The sequence below is a fragment of the Pelodiscus sinensis genome, chromosome 5 (genome assembly GCF_049634645.1).
Source record: "Pelodiscus sinensis isolate JC-2024 chromosome 5, ASM4963464v1, whole genome shotgun sequence".
Classification (NCBI taxonomy): domain Eukaryota; kingdom Metazoa; phylum Chordata; order Testudines; family Trionychidae; genus Pelodiscus; species Pelodiscus sinensis.
The window spans coordinates 131,287,238-131,308,693 of record NC_134715.1 but is presented as its reverse complement, the minus strand read 5'-3'; the positions used below and the strand labels follow the sequence as shown (position 1 = coordinate 131,308,693).

General features: G+C 52.3%; 1 protein-coding gene across 4 annotated transcripts in view; it reads right to left on the bottom strand.

Moving 5' to 3' along the window:
• The window catches only part of RAB11FIP5 (RAB11 family interacting protein 5), an 87,010-nt gene that overhangs the window by 27,784 nt on the left and 37,770 nt on the right, over positions 1–21,456 (bottom strand). For all 4 annotated transcript variants that reach the window (XM_075931040.1, XM_075931039.1, XM_075931038.1 and 1 more), the window contains exons 2-3: positions 14,550–15,007; positions 11,714–12,455 (exon numbers count right to left, since the gene is read on the bottom strand). In XM_075931040.1, coding sequence (XP_075787155.1) covers positions 11,714–12,455; positions 14,550–15,007 — 1,200 coding nt within the window. The remainder of the gene's footprint in view (positions 1–11,713; positions 12,456–14,549; positions 15,008–21,456) is intronic.

Sequence of the window (21,456 nt, the reverse complement as noted above, 5' to 3'; positions counted from 1 at the left end):
AAGCCTGACTAATCCACCCACTCCCGTAAAAGGAGCATACAGCTCAGTGAGCCAAAACGGATCAACGCGGGGAGAAAGGAACCCAGTGTTTGGTCGCACTTCCCAACACAGCTCGGCCGCTCTCCCAATTGCATATGCACGTCTTATAGCGCGATGAGCAAACCCCAATGCCTCTTCTTGATCCAACAGACCGCCAGCGTCTACATTTCTCCCGGCCAGAGACTGTAGGAGGTCGGGGTCAGCAGAGAAATGAAGCCACGTGCACACGGAAAAGCGGAGGCAGCCAGCAGTCAAGACCCAAATTCCAATCTTAATGGAAGCAAAGATTAGGCGCGTTCCCATTGGTTGGAAGAACAACAGCTGCTCTCTGTGCCGCTCTGGGCATTTCTGGAGTCTGAACATCGGGGGGACGGGACCCCAGCAAGCTCCCTAGGAAAACTAGCACCTGAAGGCCTTCCCGTCCTCCAGGGAGGAGTCGTACAATTCCCCAGGACCAGGCCACGACTTCTGAGGCTACCTGGCCCAGCAATACACCCAGGGGGGCAGCACTCCACACCCCGAGCAGTGCTGCAGAGCTGAGCAGAAGGGAAAAGGGCAGTAACTGAGCAGGGGGGGCAGAAAGGGGGGAAGGTAACAAGTCAGCTTCATAAAGGCTCCAGATCATATGCCCTACATCTAGTCCCTGGGATGTCTGCCCTCCAAAGCACACAGACTAAGGATGTAAAATCCCGATTAATTAGATAAAGGGTTAAACATTAAGTTTACCTGAATAAACGGGGGGGGGGGGGGGTGAAGGGGCCGCTCCAGCACAGGTGGGCTGCAGTGGCTCTGCCAGGGGCTGGCTGGAGCAGCCCCCCCTCCGCCCAGTTCACCGTAACAGGTAAGCCTCCCCCGTTAAGGCTCTACATAAAGGGGGTGAGACAAAAGCCAGCCTAAGGGCTCGCAGCCCCTGTTCCAAGGGGAGGGCTGAAGGCTAACGGAGCGGGTGGTGTTTTAATAGGATGTTTAAAGCGTCGGCCCCACCCGGATGGGTGCGGAGCTCGTCGGGTTCCCATCGTTGATCACACTGATGCGCCAGAGGACGTGGTGAGGACCAGGACTTCAACAGGGTTCAAAAAAGAACTAGATAGATTCATGGAGGTTAGGTCCATCGATGGCTATTAGCCAGGGTGGGCAAGGCTGGTGTCTCTAGCCTCTGTTTGTCTGGAAATAGGCAACAGAGGAGGGATCATATGATGGTTCCCTGTTCGGTTCACTCCCTCTGGGGTACCTGGCACTGGCCACTGTGGGCAGACAGGACACTGGGCAGGATGGACCTTTGGTCTGACCCAGTGTGGCTGTTCTTATATAGCGACTAGACCAGCAGAGGGCAATTGTGGCCCATCAGGGTTCTACGTGTGGCCTGCGAGGCCTGTTCTTTACCGCTGCCCACGCGCAGAGTTGCAGGATTTGGGTTCCGTCCATGTCATCGTTTCCCTACCGGTGTTACTAAGGCTGTGTCGACGGAGCCATGTAGATGAGGGTTGTAGGCAAAGGGAAATGAAGCGGCAATTTAAATAATCGCCGCTTCATTTAAATTGAAATGGCTGCCGTGCTGAGCCGACAAAGAGCTGATCAGCTGTTTGTCGGCTCAGCGCGGCAGCCATTTCAATTTAAATGAAGTGGTGATTATTTAAATCGCCGCTTCATTTCCCTATGTCCAGTAAACAAATCTACATGGCTCCGTTGACAGAGCCATGTAGTGTAGACATGCCCTAAGTGACTCGCACGCAAAGCCGGGGCCCGTGGGGGCAGGTGGGTGCTGACTGCAGACAGCACTGGCGGTGAGAGCCAGGTGCTCCCCTCTGCGGCCAGGCCCAGCGCTGCCCCGGTTCCCTCCGCGCTTCCCACCAGTTCTAGGGACGCCAGCACAGCGAGCCATCCGGCCCTCTCCCGGGAGTCTATCTTGGGTCTGACCGTCCTGCCGCCACTGAGATGGAGGGGGGCCACTCATGCGGCCGGCTCACTAGCCTCGCTTGCCCCTCGCTGGTCTAGTCTGAGACCACCAGCTCTTTGGAGAGAGGGATCTCCCGCCCCGTGCGGTGAGGCCCCAGTTCTGAACAGGGCCGCGAAGAACCAGCCACCCGCCGTCCGGTGCTTGGTGGCCTCGCCAAGGCAGGGAGGAGCAGAAACGAGGCCTTTCGAGGACTCTAGGGTGACGTCCCCTCAGCTCTGTTCTCATGCCCGTGGGCTGCAGCTCTCCTGCCCCGCAGAGCAGCCGGGCAGTGCCCCCTCCCCGTCGGCTCCAGAGGCTTGGACGTCTGTCTCTCCCGCCTGCAGGGACTACACGAGGCCTGGCCAGACCCCTAAGGAAAGGCCCAAACCCAGTCAGCCAAGCCCCCAGGGGCTCAGCGAGGAGGCTACGCCGGGCACCGGCTGGGAAGGCCTGCAGCCAGTGGGCGAAGGGGATGGCGCCGGCTGGCCTAGCTCTTCCCAGGCCGCCCCTTTCCCCCAGCATGTGGGCTCTGGAGCACCCCCGTTCTAACCTCCGCTGGAGACCCCCCCAGGCCTCCGGGCAAGCCGCTTTGGCCCACGCGCCAAGGAGAAACTGCTGATCTGCAGTGCCTGACGTGAGACCCCCAACCCGGGCCTGAACTGCCGAGGTGCTGAGCTCCAAGTGATCTGCATTTCTGCAAACCAAGCCCCAGCTATCTCCAAATCAGGGGTCCCCCCCTGCCACTCACTGGCGACTCTTTTCCCCCGCCTGGGAAGTGGGAGAGCCCCCCCGTTGACAGCGAGGGTGTAAGACTGAACAGCAGTACCATCATCTGCCCTGGGACCCCCACCACAGGTTTTGCTGATGTGGGGGTGGGATACACAACTGGCTGGGACAAGGTCAGCAACACAAGGGGGGGGGGGATCTTCTGCTATCCTGCAAGGCATGAGGTCACTTACCTCTGGGTCACGCACAAGGCGAGGGGGGTGCAAAATGTTACCTGCCAGCTCTCCCGAGCAGCAGCGTTTTACACCCGCTTGCACAGGTGTAAGTGGCTACAGAAGGGGCTTGGCAGTGCCTCTTACTCTGAGCAGGGGGGTCAAATGGGGCCAGGCAGGCCACAGAGCTGTGAGAAGCGGTGTGCCGGAGACTTCAACGCGCACAGACCCGTCACCAGCAATTAACCAGCAGCTGGGGGGGGGGGGGGGGGGTGTCCCGCTTTAGCCTAAATCGAGCATGGTTTGTAGTTTTTAAAGCCCTTTCACGGGATAAAGCGTCGCATGTGGTCACAACCTCGCTTCACAGCTCATGGGTGTGTTTCTATATTTGCAATCTGACCCATTGCTCTCACTGAACAACCACCCGCTCTCGCTGTTCTATTGGCCCTCAGTCCGTCAGACACCCTCGTCTGATACAACCCGTGGGCCGCAGACCATGCCAAGCATCTCCAAAGGGGGCTGCAGCTCTATTTGACACCGGTAGGGGTCTTGGACTGAAAACAGGTTGAAAACCACTGTCCTAGCCCATGATGATCCTAGGAAAGAGCGGGTGAACAGCCTGGCACAGCCGGGCAAGGCTGCAATCACTGGAGAGTTGCCCCTATTTTTTGTGGTAAGCAAAAATCCTCCTGCTCATTCTGCCAGTTCCAAACGGCCCTTCCCAGCTCCCAACAGCACTGTGCCCAAGCACTGAAACCTCCCATTTCGTCCCCACCAGCCATGCTGAAAACAGAGGCGACGAAACCTGACACAGTGATTTCATTTCCTTATTAAAGGCAATAAACCCTGAACATTTAAAATTCATCTGCCCCTAGCGCCCAATTCCACGAGGGTCGTCCACAGGGTTGCCACATGTCCATTACCAAACCTAGAAGCCACCCACTCATTAGCTACGAGGCCTTAATTGGTGCCAGCATGAAGTTATAGCATCATAGAATACTAGGACTGGAAGGGACCTCAAGAGGTCATCAAGTCCAGTCCCCTGCCCTCACAGCAGGACTAAATACTGTCTATGCAATCCCTGATAGACATTTATCTAACCTACTCTTCAATATCTCCAGAGATGGGGATTCCACAACCTCCCTGGGCAATTTATTCCAATGTTTGACCACCCTGACAGCTAGGCACTTTTTCCTAATGTCCAACCTAAACCTCCCTTGCTGCAGTTTAAGCCCATTGCTTCTTGTTCTAGCCTCAGAGGCCAAGATGAACAAGTTTTCTCCCTCCTCCTTATGATACCCTTTTAGATACCTGAAAACTGCTATCATGTCCCCCCTCAATCTTCTCTTTTCTAAACTAAACAAACCCAATTCCATCAGCCTTCCTTCACAGGTCATGTTCTCTAGACCGTTCATCATTCTTGTTGCTCTTCTCTGGACCTTCTCCAATTTCTCCACATCTTCCTTGAAATCTGGTGCCCAGAACTGGACACAATACTCCAACTGAGGCCTAACTAGTGCAGCGTAGAGCGGAAGAATGACCTCTCACGTCTTGCTCACAACACTCCTGTTCATGCAGCCCAGAATCACGTTTTTTTTTTTTTTTGCACTAGCAAAAAAAAAAAAAAAAAAAAAGTTGACTGTAATTTGGTTAGTGCGCCATGCACCTACGCTCTTTACCCATGTTATGTCCTACTGGTCTACACAGTGGACCAGTTGGGGGTGCCTCTATCTCCAAATGAGGCAGCAGAAAGGAAATCACCATTCGAGGTGGGGCTTGGGTGGCGACTTTCTACCGGGTTGTGGTACTTGAAGACCACATCAGAAGTGAAAAAGGAAGAGCCCTGAAACATGGCCCAGGAAAAACTTAAACTGAACCTGCCTGCTTCAGTAGCCCCCAACTTCCCACCCCCATGTAAAATGGGGCTAATACTGCTTTACCCAATGGAGCACAGGAGTGTTGACACACCAGCCACAGAAACCTGTTGGGGAACATTGTAACTTGACCGGGCACTCATTAATGGATTTAAAGGCGGTTATTCTCTTTCTAAGCAATTTTGGGAATCAACTAGAGAGAGCGAGAGTCCACAGAGCAAGCCTTCATATGCAAGAACAAAGACATGAACGGGATGGGCCATTATATTCCACACCCAAATGACATCAAAAGCTAAGTATTGGGCACTTACATCTACTCGACTATCCTTATTTAGAACAGACACTTTAATTGACAGGCTTTTTCCCTTTATTTCTCCTCCCCCTCTCCTCTCTTTTTCTGCTTTATAATTCAACCTCTGTGCCTCTTGCTCCATATTTGTCCTCTGAAGAAGTGGGTTGTGCCCATGAAAGCTCATGACAGTACTTATATACAACCGGTTCCCGACTTACAAACGAGTTCTGTACCAAACACTAGGTCATAACTCGATCTGTTCATAAGTCGGATTACATTCACTTACGTATGGCTGCGCTGTTCGTAAGTGCGGATTTCATTCATAACTCGGGGACCGGATGTATAGCAGGTTGGTCGTAAATACTAACAGTCGTAAGTCAATGTATTCATAACTCAGGGACCGGCTGTATTTTGATTAGTCTCTAAGGTGCTACAGGACCATTGTTGTTGTTGTTGACTTTTTTTTGTTACAGACTAACACAACCACCCCTCTGAGACATCTGCTTGGAGAGGTACAGTTGGACATCAGTTACAAACTGATCCATCACGCCCCTCGTTAGGAACCCGAAATTCACAATCAGGCAGCAGCGACCAAAAAAAGGCCAACACAGTACGATTCTATTTGAAACAGATGACTCAAAAAAATAACAGGAAAATTGAAAAGATCTGATAAGGTTTCTGTGCTTGTTTTGTTTAAATTAAGACGGTTAAAAGCAGCATATTTCTTCTGCATAGTAAAGTTTCCAAGGGGTATTAAGTCACAGTTCGGTAGCAAGCTTTTGAAAAAGCTACCATACAGTTTCGTTCTGAATTATGAACCACCTCCATTCCTGGGGCGTTTGGAGTTCTAAGATTCTACAGTTTGGCCAGCCTAGAATTAGTTCATTTCACTTCCTGCTTCTCAACCCCTAAAGACTGACTAGTTCAGTTTCACGCTCCCAAATGAAAGAAAAACAAGCTGTGCACGTACTGGGTAAACATTTCAAAGGAAGCCCAAGTCCCACTGACTTTAATAGGCGTTGGGCTCTCAGGAAGCCTTTTGGTGGGCAAAACTCTTTCCAAAGCGCCCATCAAATAGCAAGGAGTAAGACCGAATATGTAACATCTGACTTGATATCAGATGGAGCAAGCACCGGACCCTCTTTCCCTCCTCCCTACAGTGCTGTGGGACTGGGCGCTGGCAGCGTACGGCAGGGGATGTGGCGGGGGTAAGGAATGGCTTTGAAAAGAGATTTTATTTTTTTCCTTTCATGATTTCCCTCCTTTAATCTGATTCCATGTGTCCATGGCCCCCTGTGACTGCAGCACTTTCCATCAGGGTTACCAGGGGCAAGTTATTGTTTCCCCTTAATAATAAGCCTGCCAGGTAACCAAACTTTATCATCCCATTCCCCTTCAAGCCGCAGGAAGCAAAACCTGTTGAGCTCTGATAACATTGTAAGAAATCCTTTTTGTACTAGAACCAATTGTTTCAGCATCCCAGTAGGGTCCTTACCTCAAACAAGCCTGCAGGGTCTGTTCCTCTTACGCAGCCCTAGACCAGCACTCTCAAAACAGCCTCTTATTATTTTAAAAACCTGAGCGTCTCCACAGAACAAACAAACTTTTCCTCCTGCTTTCAAGGCAACCGCTGCAAACCTAAACAAAATCTTAAGAGCAGCACGGCTCATTTAAGCCGAAAGGCAGACCCAACCAAAGGTCCTTCTGAATTTATTTTCCTTGAGGGGCAAGGGAGAAGCGGCTGGTTAGAGTTACAACATTCATCCCTTTTATAGAAGTCAGGGAATGCTGCTGTGGGCGGATTTGCTGCCTGGAGTATCAGCTGGCTGTTAGTCAGGGCCACTTCTGGTTCCATTTAAATGCACAGGAGCAAAATTGAGATTCCAGCTCAGATGCTGGTTGCCAGCTCCTTACTCTTCCCCCCAGTGCCCGGGCTGCTTCTCATGTCGTGCTGGTTTCTAGTACCGGAGGGGGCGTGTCAGAGATTAAAACCCAGATCTTGGGGAATAAAATTAAAAACCCTAAAATAAAATCCTTTTTGCAAACCTACGTGTGGAACCCCAGCCTAGTGGGTTCCTTCTGAAAGGGCATTGCTTGAAAGAAAGTGGTTAAAAAGCAGAACCCTGCCAAACCGGTCTTAGCGACATGCTTATTTAAATCTTAACTATAAACATCTAATTACAGACCTTTAACAAAGCTGATTTTGTGAAGCTTGCACAAAATCCACGGTGTTCGAAGGCCACAACTGGACGGATGCCACACAGACAGATCTAGTTAACCTGAAGCTAAATGCAGAGGAATAGATAACGGATGCAACTTTCGCTAGTTATTGAGTGCAGGGAACTTGGGAGAGCTTCCAGGAGCGGAACAAAACCTTTTCTACCATCAGGGCAAAGAGGCAGTAAAATAGTTTGACTCAGGAGTGGATGCAAGAGGGAAAAGCAACGGCTCCTTTTGCAAAGCCAAGGCCCCTCACCACTCAAATTATTTTTTTTTAAATTAATGGAGATTGCCTATCTCCTAGAGCTGGAAGGGACCTTGAAAGGTCACAGAGTCCAGTCCCCTGCCTTCACAGCAGGACCAAGTACCATCCCTGACACATTTTTGCCCCAAATCCCCTCTGTAAGGACTGAACTTACAACCCTGGGTTTAGCAGGCCAATGCTCAAACCACTCTTCTGATTCTAAGTGTACATTACAAAGGCAGTTACAAAGCAAAGCAATTTCTCCTTAAGATACAAGGGTGCCTGGAACCCACACATCTGTGTGGCTTATGTTGCCTGTAAAACATGGGTTCCCAAACTGGGGGGAATGTCCCCTTTGGGGGGCGTGAAGAAATTCCAGAGTGGGGCGCAAGGTGATCCAGTCCCCTCTCCCCTTCTTTCCCCCATCCATTTCCCCCTCCCAAGTTTTGCTGCTATTTTTGTTTTTCGTCCCCGCTCAGTTCTTTTTTTTCTCCTCAACAAGTTTTGCTGCTATTTGGGAGGGGAGGGGGTTGAGGGTTTCACAAAAATCAAAAAGGGGGCGTGATGCCAAGAAGTTTGGGAACCACTGCTCTAAAATACGAAGTTGTAAGGGGCATTTTAATATCAAAATACCAACAGCGGCAGCAAGCCAAGTTCTGAATCTGTAGCTCTTTAGTGAAAAGGACGCAGACATAGCCGAAAAGCTGGGAACTCAAACAACGTTGCTAGGACATAGATAGTCAGGCCTGCCTGCAAAGGCCTAGATAAAAACAAAGTCTCTCCATCTGAGGCCTTGTTCGGCTTTTGGTACATTCCAAACCATGCATGTTGAAACAAGGTACCATCCAACAACTCGGGGCTCTTATCTATGGCGTACAGATAAAGGGAAGAGCCTAGAAAATTAGCTTGATGGCTTTCTGCCTGGTAAGGACTCACTCCCCATCTCTATTGTTTCTTTGATTGTCTTGCTCTGTATAATTAATTTTGCTGGGTAGGTAAAAATATAATTGGTTAGATAATCATGTTACACTATTTGAGGACTGGTTAGTTAAATTTCAGTAGAATGATTGGTTAAGGTATACCTGAAAAATATTGCTACAGTAAAACCTGTGTTATCTGGCATGCACAGGGATTAGCGCGTTTCGGTTATCTAAAAATTCCAGTTATCCGAGGGTCTCATCAACCTAGGAAAAACCAATGGACAATAATAGTAAAACCCAAGTTTTTAATATTGATAGTTTTGTAGTATGAGGCAGTTGGTCTCACATATCTATTTTGAGTTAAAGATGATGAGCACTTCTTAAATAAAAAATTGTTAAACCAATCATAGTAAACCAAGCCAGGTGCGCCTTAAGATGTGGCAGTATTGTGGGTCAGAGCAAAGCCGGTTAAAGTTTTCTGGTTAACAGAGTGCTGGATAATAACGGTTTTACTGTATATATATTAGGGACAAACTGAAAGTGAGGGGGTGGCGAAACGGGGGAAAAGCAAGGGAAAAACGGAAACGGGATTCATGCTTGCTGGAATGGAACCCCAATAAACATTGAATTGTTTGCACCTCTGGACTTCCAGGTATTGCTGTTCTCACATGAACAGAGAAGTACCAGGGAAGTGGGAACCGAACCTAAACTCTGTGGCAGGTCCAGAGAAGACTTAAAGAGAGTAAATGGTTTCTAAAACAAGGCCCTATGCAAGGAACAAAAAAAACCTGCGCTGCTGTAGCAAACATCCCCACGAGGGCCGAGTTTAAGCTGTTCTGTCACTATTAGGTTTGTGACACTTGACCTAAGAGGAACTCCCCTGTTAACTCCTTCCTCAAACCCTGAAAAAATGGAGGCGATTCAAAGAAACGTGCTCACATCAGGCCGCTGGAGCAGAACCCTTGAGAAAGGACAGTGGACGTGACCGTTTCCAGGGGATGCAGAGGGGCAAATCTCACAGCAAGCAAACCAATTTGGCTCGCTGCTGCACACTGAAAATACAAGCGGAGCGGTACGGTCGCAGTGCCCACACCTGTAAGCGTGATGGAACAGGCAAGTCAGGAGGACCGAGTTAAAAATGGCAGACAAGCACCCTTGGCTTGGCTTCCATCAGAGACAGGATTTACAGTCTGGTTCAACGGCTCTTAGCACCCCCCCGGCCTACGGATTGTTCCAGCCCCCTTGGAAGAACTCAGACGTTAAGACTAAGGAGGCGGATGGGGGTGGGAATTGCATCTCCATGAGAACACCAGCCCAGTGCTGAAATAGCGCCACGTTCCACACTACACGGGACGCAGTGCCACAGCACACGAGCGGAGTCAGAGACTCATAAGCAGGAGGAGCGAGGGAAACGGCAGAGCTGGGAGTAGCCACTTCAAAAGCGGTCACGTTGCTCCTCTACCACCCGCCTGGGCAGCACAGGGCCACGCTGACTCCACGGCCAGAGAGCAGACCCTCCTTCCCAAACAGCGCACCGGCTGCGCAGAGCAGGATCCCGGCTGCATGTCAGGAGCAGTGGCTACCTAGGAATAGCATCTTCTAGCACCTTCCCACCCAGGATTTCAAACACGCTGAGGGAACCCGCCGCCCGAGAGAACTGAACCACCCCAAGGCTGAGAAGGTCCAACGGCCTTGCCTAAGCTCACGCAACGGATCTGCGGCAGAAGCAGGAACAGAACCCGAGGCTCCTGACTCCCAAGCCGTGTTTTAGCCACAAGACCATCCTTCCTCCCGACACCTTTATAACCCCCGGGAAGTTCTTTTTTCCCTGTCGCAGGCAGGCTAGAAAGTTTTAGAAAGGGTCTAACCTGGGACCTCTGCTCCGTTTACGCTGTAGTGCGATGTCAGAAAAAACGGGTGACTTACCTCCCCGTAGCTGTCGTTCTTCGAGGGGTGTTGCTCATGTCCATTCCAAATCCCACCCACCTCCCCTTTGTCGGAGCTTCCCGGCAAGAAGGAACTGAGGGAGTGGCAGGCCGGCAGGGGTACATAAGGAGGAACTGAGGGGAGTGGCGGGCCGGCAGGGGTACATAAGGAGGAACTGAGGGGAGTGGCGGGCCGGCAGGGGTATATAAGGAGGAACTGGGGGAGTGGTGGGCTGGCAGGGGTATATAAGGAGGAACTGGGGGAGTGGCGGGCCGGCAGGGGTATATAAGGAGGAACTGGGGGAGTGGCGGGCCGGCAGGGATACATAAGGAGGAACTGGGGGAGTGGCAGGCCGGCAGGGGTACATAAGAAGGAACTGAGGGGAGTGGCAGGCCGGCAGGGGTACATAAGGAGGAACTGGGGGAGTGGTGGGCTGGCAGGGGTATATAAGGAGGAACTGAGGGAGTGGCGGGCCGGCAGGGGTACATAAGGAGGAACTGGGGGAGTGGCGGGCCGGCAGGGGTACATAAGGAGGAACTGGGGGAGTGGCGGGCCGGCAGGGGTACATAAGAAGGAACTGAGGGGAGTGGCGGGCCGGCAGGGGTACATAAGGAGGAACTGGGGGAGTGGCGGGCTGGCAGGGGTACATAAGGAGGAACTGAGGGGAGTGGCAGGCCGGCAGGGGTACATAAGAAGGAACTGAGGGGAGTGGCAGGCCGGCAGGGGTACATAAGGAGGAACTGGGGGAGTGGTGGGCCGGCAGGGGTATATAAGGAGGAACTGGGGGGAGTGGCGGGCCGGCAGGGGTATATAAGGAGGAACTGAGGGAGTGGCGGGCCGGCAGGGGTACATAAGGAGGAACTGGGGGAGTGGCGGGCCGGCAGGGGTACATAAGGAGGAACTGGGGGAGTGGCGGGCCGGCAGGGGTACATAAGGAGGAACTGGGGGAGTGGCGGGCCGGCAGGGGTACATAAGGAGGAACTGGGGGAGTGGCGGGCCGGCAGGGGTACATAAGGAGGAACTGGGGGGAGTGGCGGGCCGGCAGGGGTACATAAGGAGGAACTGGGGGAGTGGCGGGCCGGCAGGGGTGTATGGGCGTGGACATACAGGGGGCTCCCCAGCCGGCCCAACGGGCACCGCTGAGGGAAAAGCCTTCCGACGATCCATGCACACGATGCGCGCTCACCTCCGTGCAATGGACGTGAGCAATCACCCGAAGAACGCCCCTTTTTAGATGGTCTCTTGGGGCAGCTTTGTTAAGACCTACAGTGGCCTCAGAAGCGGGGCTGTGTTCAGCATCTTCTATGCAGCTGCTTTTACTGACCTGGGTTTATGAGAAGGTTCTTTGGTGTCCTTGGGTCCAAACCAGCTGCTGCTCTTATTCTTCTCGTCTCCACCAGTTGTTACGTGTGGGGAGGCCGTCACGGCTGAGCCCAGCTTCTCCCCCGAGCTCTTGTTCCCGGCCTCGCTTTTGCTGCCACTGTGGTGGAAGAGTCCGACCTTGGACTTCTTGTCTTCCTTTCTGGTCTCCTCCAGAGGTTTGTCTTTCGTCACCTCCCTGGAGAAGACCATCGGCGTTGTGACCTGCACGGGTTTGGTCTCGGAACGGCTGCCTTCCTCCAACTTGGCTCTGCCTAGATGGTTGCTGAGCGTCACAGCTTTGGTTGACACCTTGTCCTCTTCTTGTATTGCTAAGCTGGGAGGAGAGGGAAGGAATCGAGGCTCTTCTTTCTGTTGTCCCTTCTCAAAGCTGCTGACTCTCCAGGGCAGGTCTTCAGAGCCAGCAGGAGGGAAGCTGGCGTGGAAACCCTCTCCGGACTTTCTGGCAACATTCTGCGGAGTGGGCAGCGGCGAGGGGCTACGTACGCCAGGTGTTGGGCTCTTTGGTGCAGGTGCATCGCTGTAAACATGGCTTCCATTGACACAGAGAGAGGATCTGGAGACAGAGTCATTCTTTGGCTTCGGGCTTTGGATTGCTTTCGGCTCAGTCACCGCACTGACCTGGGAGACCTCATCGCTGAACGCTCTCTTGTGGGTCAGTTTGGGCGAAGGCAGAAAGTCTTTAACTGGAAGGGGAGGGAAAGCAACAACCAATGAGACTGCCTGCCTTAAACCCAGGTATTTCACACAGCAACTCTTGCTCTCACCACCTGCCAGTGCAGACGGTCTTGGCAGAACAACACCAACTCCCCACCCTCCAGCCCCACCTGTGGCTTCACCTCATCATAGAACGTCATTATAATAAATACTGAGATTCGGGCAGGAACACATTGCTGTAACAGCTATAGCGGTCTCACCAAGAGCGGCAATGCGACCTCACTGATAGGGATGTGAAAGGTTAGCCAGTTAACACTGAACGGGTGATGCTTACCGATTCCAGTAAGGGCTAGAGCAGCTCCCCACCTGCTCTGAGTAGGGGGCTGCTCCGACAGGGGGCTGGAAGCAGCCCCAGCCGCCATGTGGAAGCTGGGAGCTGGCAGCCAGCCCCCCATCCATTCCAGCCCCTCTCTCTGCAGGCTGCTCTAGCCGGGCTGGAGTAGTCCCCAGCCCAGATCTCGCTGTTAGTCAGTAAACAGGTTAACCATTAGGCAAACCTAACCTTTAACCAGTTAACTGATTCCCCAGGATTTTACATCCCTGCTCGCTGAAAGCTCAAGGGAGGAGGAAAGGAGTTTTCCCAGAGGATAACACCTTACTTTAAGAGAAATCTGAGAGTAGTAGAGGCAAGAAATCGCCAGAAAAGACCTTAGCGGTTTGTGGACGTGGCCGGAAGCATCGTTTACTGTTTTACATGGGGGAAGGACTGTTCCCCCAAGATTCTCCACAATCCCACGCTACCATGCTGCCTGGGGAAGAACAGTCCGTTGAGCGGAGGACGTTACGGCGGGTGGGAAAACGTGGCTTAAGCTTTCCCCGCGTTCGTTCCCGCTTCCGGGTCTCCGAGGGCAGCCACTTTCCACAAGGATTAAGTGTGGAGCCCAGTGCAGAGAGGTGCCGGGCATTCAGTGGGGCCCATCAGAGGAGACCCTCTCATGCACTACGCTTTGGTTTTTCCCACTGGTGCACGCCCTTGTGCGAGGGGATCAGGGAGCAGCAATCGTGCACATTCTCGCCCCGGCACAAGCCAGGCACCGGACGGAAGGGCGCACGCAGCACTGGTTGGCTTTAATGCATTAATACGTGTGTTACCAAGGGCCTGCCTTTGGAGTGAAGGGAATTTTCACATGTATTATATTTTGCGGTAACTGCCAATTCTGGTCTGGATAACACTCAGTCCTGCTGTTTCTCAACCTTTTTTTATAAAGTACCCCCCTTTCAAAAAAAATTATAACTAGTTTCTGGGGGTAGTTTTCAGACACACAATTTTTTTTCTACCATTGCAACACATTTGTTTAAGCAACTTCAGCATAGCCGGGCGGGCGATGAAATTTCTGGGTGTAAAAAGGACAAAAATAATCAAGCGCTGGAAAACTTCAAACAAAAATTCAGTTTTCTCCAAATTTCAGTTGTGGTGACGCACCCCCCAGACTTCTCTAGTACCCCTGAGGGTACTTGTACCCCTGGCTGAGAAACACCGGACTAGACAACCTCTCAAGGGCCCTTCTAGTGCTACAATCTATGAACAGAGAGAAAAGATCCACAGTGAATCCTGATCATACGGATGCACACAGCTCCTGGCATCCATATGTGAGGAGTCGCCGCTTCTCCCGTCTCTGCTCCGAGCAGATTAACAGAGGGGGCTTTTTCCTCTTTCCAACGGCACAGTCTCGACCCCGAGGAAAGAGCGCAACCCCTGTGGAAGGGCGCTGCTCTTCTAACGTAGGGACCACACGCTCAAAACCATTTTCCTGAACTGAAGCGGGTGGACAGCTGACCCCTAGAGATGGCATCTCCCTCAGGGTGGGGAGGGCACCGAGGAGGAATTTTGCTTTGCTACAGACCAGTTCTGTGTACGAACAGGGGAATTCAACCTCAGCTCTGTCAGGCCGGTATCAGAAAAGGCACCCCCAACATTTGTTACTGGCACCTTCCGGCTAGCACCGGAGCCGCCGCTGCTCAAACTCAGAGTGGGTCTCACTTATAAAGGACACTTCCTTCCCGTGCTCCCCAAGTGCCCTAGGCAGCCCCGTATTTAGCGATTCAAAGCAGCATCGTCTTACCAGAGTGCTCGGTGGACAGACTGCTGTGGCGGCTGGGCGACTTGGTTACCTCGGGCACGTTAACGGTGATGCCGAAGCTGTTCGCCAGGCTGCCGCTGGCGGAGGAGATGGTGCTGTCGGAGCCCAGCGAGGTGTTGGACTGGGTCAGGGAGGACTTGCGGAGTTTGCTCTTGAAGAAGCCCCCCTTGCCTTTGGATTTCTTGCCCCCCAGCGCCTCGTCGTCCTCCACGTCGAGGGCGCCGGTGCTGCTGGGGATGATAGCAGAGGCCGACTCCAAGTCGTATTTCTTCTTCCCCTTCATTTTGTCCTTCAGCTTGCCGAAGGGCGACCGGGGCTTGTCCTTCATGGACAGGTCGAACATGCTGGCCGTCAGGTTGTTGCGGGTGAACTGGATGGTGACTTGGATCTCGCCTCGCTCCTTCTCCTTCTTCCCCGGCTTGGAGTGGAGTTTGTGCCATCTGGAGGGGGAGAGAAAAGGGGGGGGGAGAGGCTGTTATTTTCCAGAACGTGCTGGGCAGGAAAGGCCTAAAGCAGGAGAAAGGAGGACAACCGAACCCAGCAGGTCTGCTGACTGCTCATCCAATCACTAAGAAAGGGGAGGGGGGCCTTTTTGGGGTCGGGGCTGCTGACCCAAGCCCCCTCTGACATGGCCCCAAGCCCTCCCTGTCATGGCCCCGACTGAGGAGAAAGACGCTCCCCGCATTCCCCTCCCACACCAGAACCTAGGCCCAGGCTCGTAGATTTTGTGTGGCAGGACTGTGGGGGGGGGGGGGGGCTGGAGCACCAGCACGGGCTCCCCAACGCTGGGCTAGGAGGGATCCCTAACCCTCAGGGGCTGGATCCAGGCAAGGCTCTCCACCCTCCCCACAAAGCGAGTCTCCGTCTACACGCGGAGATGCAGAGCCCTCCCCCAGAGGAAAAGGGACTTGCCCAAGGTCAGGCAGCCACTCGCTGGCGGAGAAAACACCACACAGGGCTCCGGAGCCCCCAGCCTTCTCTCCACTAAGGACTAGAGTCCCATCCCACAGCCAGAGAGTGTGGTCTGGTGAGAGCAAGCCAAGCTTTCTGGACCACCAGCTTGTGCCAGGCCCTGGGCGCCACCTGCTTTCTCCCCTCTTCCCCATGCCCCTTCCAATGACCCCTCCTTCCCAGCTGCCGTGACCTCACCCAGCGTCCCTTGCTCCACCACTCCAGGCTAGGGAAATGCCTCATTTTTGGGGCCCTATTTTATTGCAAAGTGCCCCGCTTCTCTTCAGGCCCCCCTGCCGCACGAACAACACATGGGGTTAACCGATGCCTGCTTTGCTAGCTGTCTGGCTAGCTAGGTACTCTAGTGAGCCACAGGCTCGGCACACGAAGGTCCCAAATTTTGTTTACAAAAAGGCCTCAGAGGCCCAGCCCCCCAACACATGCAGACAGACACATGACAGCTTTGATCAGCTCAGGACTGCAAGGAAGAGCTGAGTAGATGGAAGCACAATAAAGACTTCCTCCAAATGGTAACGGAGGCTACTAACGAGGACATGGGGCTCTACCTAGAACCTTGTGGGATTCCACACGTGACTCAGTTATGCTCCATAAGGCTGACTGACAAGAAACGCCTCAACCAGGGCTCAGGCATAGCCCCTCCCACTCCTCCGGTGACAAAGATGCTACAGCGTAAAAAGAACGTCACAAACTTTCTGATGACATCACCAAATGAAATTCGGTGGTCACCAAATGAAATGAATAGGTAGCAGGTTTAAAACAAACAAAAGGAAGTTTTTCTTCACGCAGCACAGAGTCAACTTGTGGAACTCCTTGCTAGAGGATGTGGTGAAAACTAGGTCTTTAACATGGTTCAAAAAGGAGTTAGATTCACGGAGGTTAGGTCCATCAACAGCTATTAGCCAGGCTGGGCAGGAATAGTGTCCCTGCCTTCTGTTGGTCTGGAGGTGGGTGACAGGGGAGGGATCACATGAAGATTACCTGTTGTGTTCCCTCCCTCTGGGGCATCTGGCATTGGCCACTGTCGGAAGACAGGACACTGGGCTAGATGGACCTTTGATCTGACTCAGTACAGCCGTTCTTAGCCAGCCCAGAATCCAGCTCATCCCGCTGTGGGGACGTTTGCCCCCCTGGGCTGGTGTGGGGTCAGTGGGTTGAAAAGATTCAAGGACACACGCACCCTGGTGCGCGAAGGTGCCAATTGGAACGAGACCCTTGTCCAACACACACCACCTTTTAAGGCTTATTGCTCCATTCAGTTCTCACCCTACTTGTATTTCCACTAAGTAACTTGTCCACATTCAGACAAATTACCCTCCAGAGTAATGCTGCATGCACATTCCAGAGAAACACTCCAACACGTCATTTTTAAAAGAGGATCAGCCAATTAACAGACACAAGGAGGATGAGGTCATCTCTTTTATTGGACCAACTTCTACTGGGGAGAGAGACAACAGGAAATAAAGGGTATTACCTCACCCACCTTGTGCGTGTCTAATATTCTGGAACCGCTTGACTGCAAGGACAGTGCATAGTCACTTAATGCCTATTTAAAGGCCCTTGTTTACAAAACAAGCACTCTGTGTCCTCAGCATATTTTACATGCACGATTCAGAACAGATCTTCCTGCCATTACGCATATGAAAAGGGGATATAAGCATTCCTAAATCACAAGTCCATTACAATATAATAATCCCAGACACACACACACACACACACACACACACACACGCACGCGCGGACACTTGAGTTAAGGTCCCAGGAGACGGACACAGACTTTTTTAAAAACCTTCTAAAAGAAGATGATGGTGAAAAGGAGAAGAGCTTAGAAATTCGGAACTAAGACCGGATTTGGAGAGAGGATGGCCCCCTGCACCACACTGTAACTGACTAGCTGTCCCAACTAGGGATGTAAAATCCCATTTAACTGGCTAACCAGTTAACATATTGGTTAACTGGTTATAGGGGAAGCGAGCAGAAGGGCTGTTCCAGCCTGGCTGAAGCCCCCCAACTCTCTCCCAACCTACCACTGTGCCCCCTCCCACAAGTAAATGTAGATTTTCAGCAGGTACACGGTTACCAAAATAAACTAATTCTAACATCTTCCATCCAACTACTATCTGTACTTCAGTCTCAGCCATTCAGACTTGAGTGCCGAAGCCAGACCTTAAGGATGGTGCCGTGCGTTGGGAAATTTTGACAGTAGTCTCGAAAGTCTCCACATTTTGTTTTCATTTTATTCGGCTGTCCCACAAAGTTGCTATTTCTCTCTCAAATTGCCTCCATCTGAGCGAGCAAACACGTTCATTTTCAAGCCATTAAAGTCTGGTTGGCTACGAGGAAATCAGAACACTTTTACAGCATGCAAAAGTTTGCCGCAGCCTTCAGGAACACAGGACAGACCGATTCTTGCTGCCATGGTTGGCACGAAGGAGTCATTTCCAGGCATATAGTTGCAAATACATTCCACACAGTTTCATTGCGGGGGGGAAAATGTGTCTCAACTGCATCATGCATCAGTTCCGATCTATTTGGAAGGAGAACATAATCACCGAGAAGGGAGTAGGGGTGGAAGCCGGACTGTTTGAGAATTTTAAAAGCTAGACTGGACAAAGCACTAGAAGAAACTGATCTGTAAGGGACAATCTGGTCTTGGCCAAGGGAAATGCACAAGACCAGCGTTTCTCGAAGACCAGTCTATGGTCTGGCACCAGTCCCTGGGATCTCCCTGAGTTTAGGAAGGCAGCAAGCCAGTCCCTAGTATCAGAAAGGTGGAGAAGCACAACATGAAATGAGAATCAGGGTAGAGAAAACCACTTCGTTTGGCGCAAGGTCAGGCCCAGAATTTGGGATTCATATGGGGTCCCGTACCAGTGTTCCTTGTATGCTGGGCACTCGGGAAAGTATCCAGTGCTGCCCAGCTGATTAGCCGGGCATGCCCAGCTGATTAGCCGGGCATGCCCAGCTGATTAGCCGGGCATGCCCAGCTGATTAGCCGGGCATGCCCAGCTAGGTGTGTGTTTCTGCTGGTAGTGCACATTTGCACATGCCTCAGCATGCATAAAATTTATTCCGCGCAGGGATAGAAAAGCTCAGAGGGAACATGGCTCTGTACAAACCAGGTAGCTTTCACCACCCCGGGACCGGTCTGGCAGAAAAGCAGCTCTCTCAACACAGGGCAGCCCACACCCAAAAGGAAGCAAGCTACAGATACAGCATTGGCAAAAGATTTTTTTTTTTAAGCCGTAATTATGGAAAACTCCTGTGGAAAGAGAACTTGCAAGAGAGCTACACCCTTCCCAGGCTGGCTGGAAAGAGTGAAACGGAGGCAGCAACAACAAGACTTAATTTAGTACCAGCCCCAGGGCAGGGAGGCCTCCTGTGATCAAAGCACAGCGCTCCCGCAGCAACAGAAATACTTTCACTAATTTAACTTAGTGGAGGGTGATGTCAGGAGACCTTTCGTCAGCTCCCAGATTTGCCACAGCCCGGCTGCATAATCCTTGGCAAGCAGTGATCTCTGCTTTTCCCATCCATGTGCAGAATACATTTTGTTGAGTGCACCGAGACCTGTGCAAATGTGCACCACCAGTAGAAGCACATGCTGCTGGCGGAGGGCACTGAGGACGCTTTGCTAATCAGATGGGCAGCATTTGAATCCCCCCCGCTATAGACTGCACACATCCTCCCTTGCACCCCCCCTCGCTATAGACTGCACACATCCCCACTTACGTCCCCCCTCACTATAGACTGCACGCATCCCCGCTCATGCCCCCCCTCACTATAGACTGCACACATCCTCCCTCGCTATAGACTGCATGCATCCCCCCTCGTGCCCCCCTCGCTACAGACTGCACACATCCCCCCATGCGCCCCCTTGCTATAGACTACGTGCATCCCCTCCCACCCCCCTCGCTATAGACTGCACGCATCCCCCCTCATGCCCCTCCTCGCTATAGACTGCACACATCCTCCCTCGCTATAGACTGCATGCATCCTCCCTTGGGCGCCCCTCCTCGCTACAGACTGCACACATCCCCCCATGCGCCCCCCTTGCTATAGACGGCACACATCCCCCCATGCGCCCCCTTGCTATAGACTACGTGCATCCCCTCCCACCCCCCTCGCTATAGACTGCACGCATCCCCCCTCATGCCCCTCCTCGCTACAGACTGCACACATCCCCCCATGCGCCCCCCTTGCTATAGACGGCACACATCTCCCCCCTTGCTATAGACGACACACATCCTCCCTTCCACCCCCACTATAAACTACGTGCATCTCTCTCCCTCCTGGCCCCTCCTCACTATAGACTACACGCATCTCCCCCTCCCGCACCCCTTGCTTTAGACTACACAAATTCCCCCTCCATCCTCCCCCCCAGTCCATTTTTAGCAGCCTGGCCAGTCCAGGCTTGTGCTGGCCCAAGAGCTACCCCCGCTGCGGCTCTGCATTTAAAGTGCCTTAAGAGCCAGGTAGGCAGGCAGCCCGGCTCAGTTCCCGCGAGCGCCAGGTCCAGGAGCTCAGACCCCCCCCTAGACAGGGGCTGCTGCAGGGTCACAGGCAGCCGGTCTGCCTGGGGAGCTGTTTTTGAAACGGGCTCCCCTCGGACCAGTTCCCGCCTGGCACCCCAGCAGTAGCAGCGGGGCGGGGGGGAGGTGGGCGGCTCCTTGGGAGTGGAGCCGTAGCGCACTGGCTGCTGGCCCCCCCCCCCCCGGGACTATAGAATAGTCGAGTAACCGCTAAGAATTCATGAGGTCAATTGACTATTCAGTTAACCGATATTTAACATCCCTTCTTCAGGCCTCGTCCTTTAAGGCCCCCAATTTGTCTCCCCCAATGAAAACAAGGGGGAAAACTCGCTGAGTTCAGCGGGAACAAAGCTGGGGCTTAAATCAACTGGTCAGATCTCTTTAATCATCTCAAATGCTCTTCCACTGCACTCCCGATTCGATGCCTCTCCTTTTTGGGCCTAGGTGCTCACCACCCACCAGCCGCTCCAGGATTCCAGCCTTGCAACAGCCCAGGACCCCACATTCCTCCAGGCTAGAATCCCTCCCAGGCTGCGTTTGAGCCGGCAAATAACGGGGCCAGAGAGAAAACATAGGAGAGAAATAACAACCCCCCCGCCCGGAGCTCCCAGATGTAAACAGCGCCCTCGAACCGACCAGCTCGGTGCCAGCATGCTGGGAAGAAACCCACGACAGGCGACTCAGGCAGATTCTTTCCATTAGAGGGTGGTGGAAACAGTGTTTGGAACAAACTGCCGCCAAAGCAAATATTTTTGTATTTGCCTGTAGCGCGGCTGAAAGCAGGAACTGGGACAAGCGCAGCAGCATGGAAAAGATGCAGCAAATGAAGGCAGAGGAATCATTTTACACCACCAGGAAAAGAAATCAGATGTCGTTTTTAAACATTACATCATAGAAAGATTAGAAATGTCAACTGGAAGGGAAACATGACTAAAGAACCTAATATCTCCTTACAATATGGATCACATTTTTACCTTGCAAACGATACCGTAACAAAAGTTATCTTCTTCCATCCTGTCTCTTATGTTACAGTCCTTTCAAATTACCGTATTTTAGCGCATATAACCTGCGGGTTATATGCGTTTTTACAAACCCCGCACACCCCCTCACGGGGTATACTCGGGTGCGGGGTATACAAGATTTTTTTTACTCAATTCAGAAAAACTGCGGGGTGTATTTGGGTGCGGGATATATTTGCTAAAATACGGTAATCCAAGATCAGACAAAGGTATTTTTGAAAGCCAAATATTCCTCGATACAAGAGGCACGTTTTTACAAATATAAAACATGCCCCTAGCAAAGCTATGGCTCTAGCTACCAAAGGAGAGCACCTGTAATTAATGCTGATTTGTACACATTAACCAGCTAATATTTACACACAAATAGTA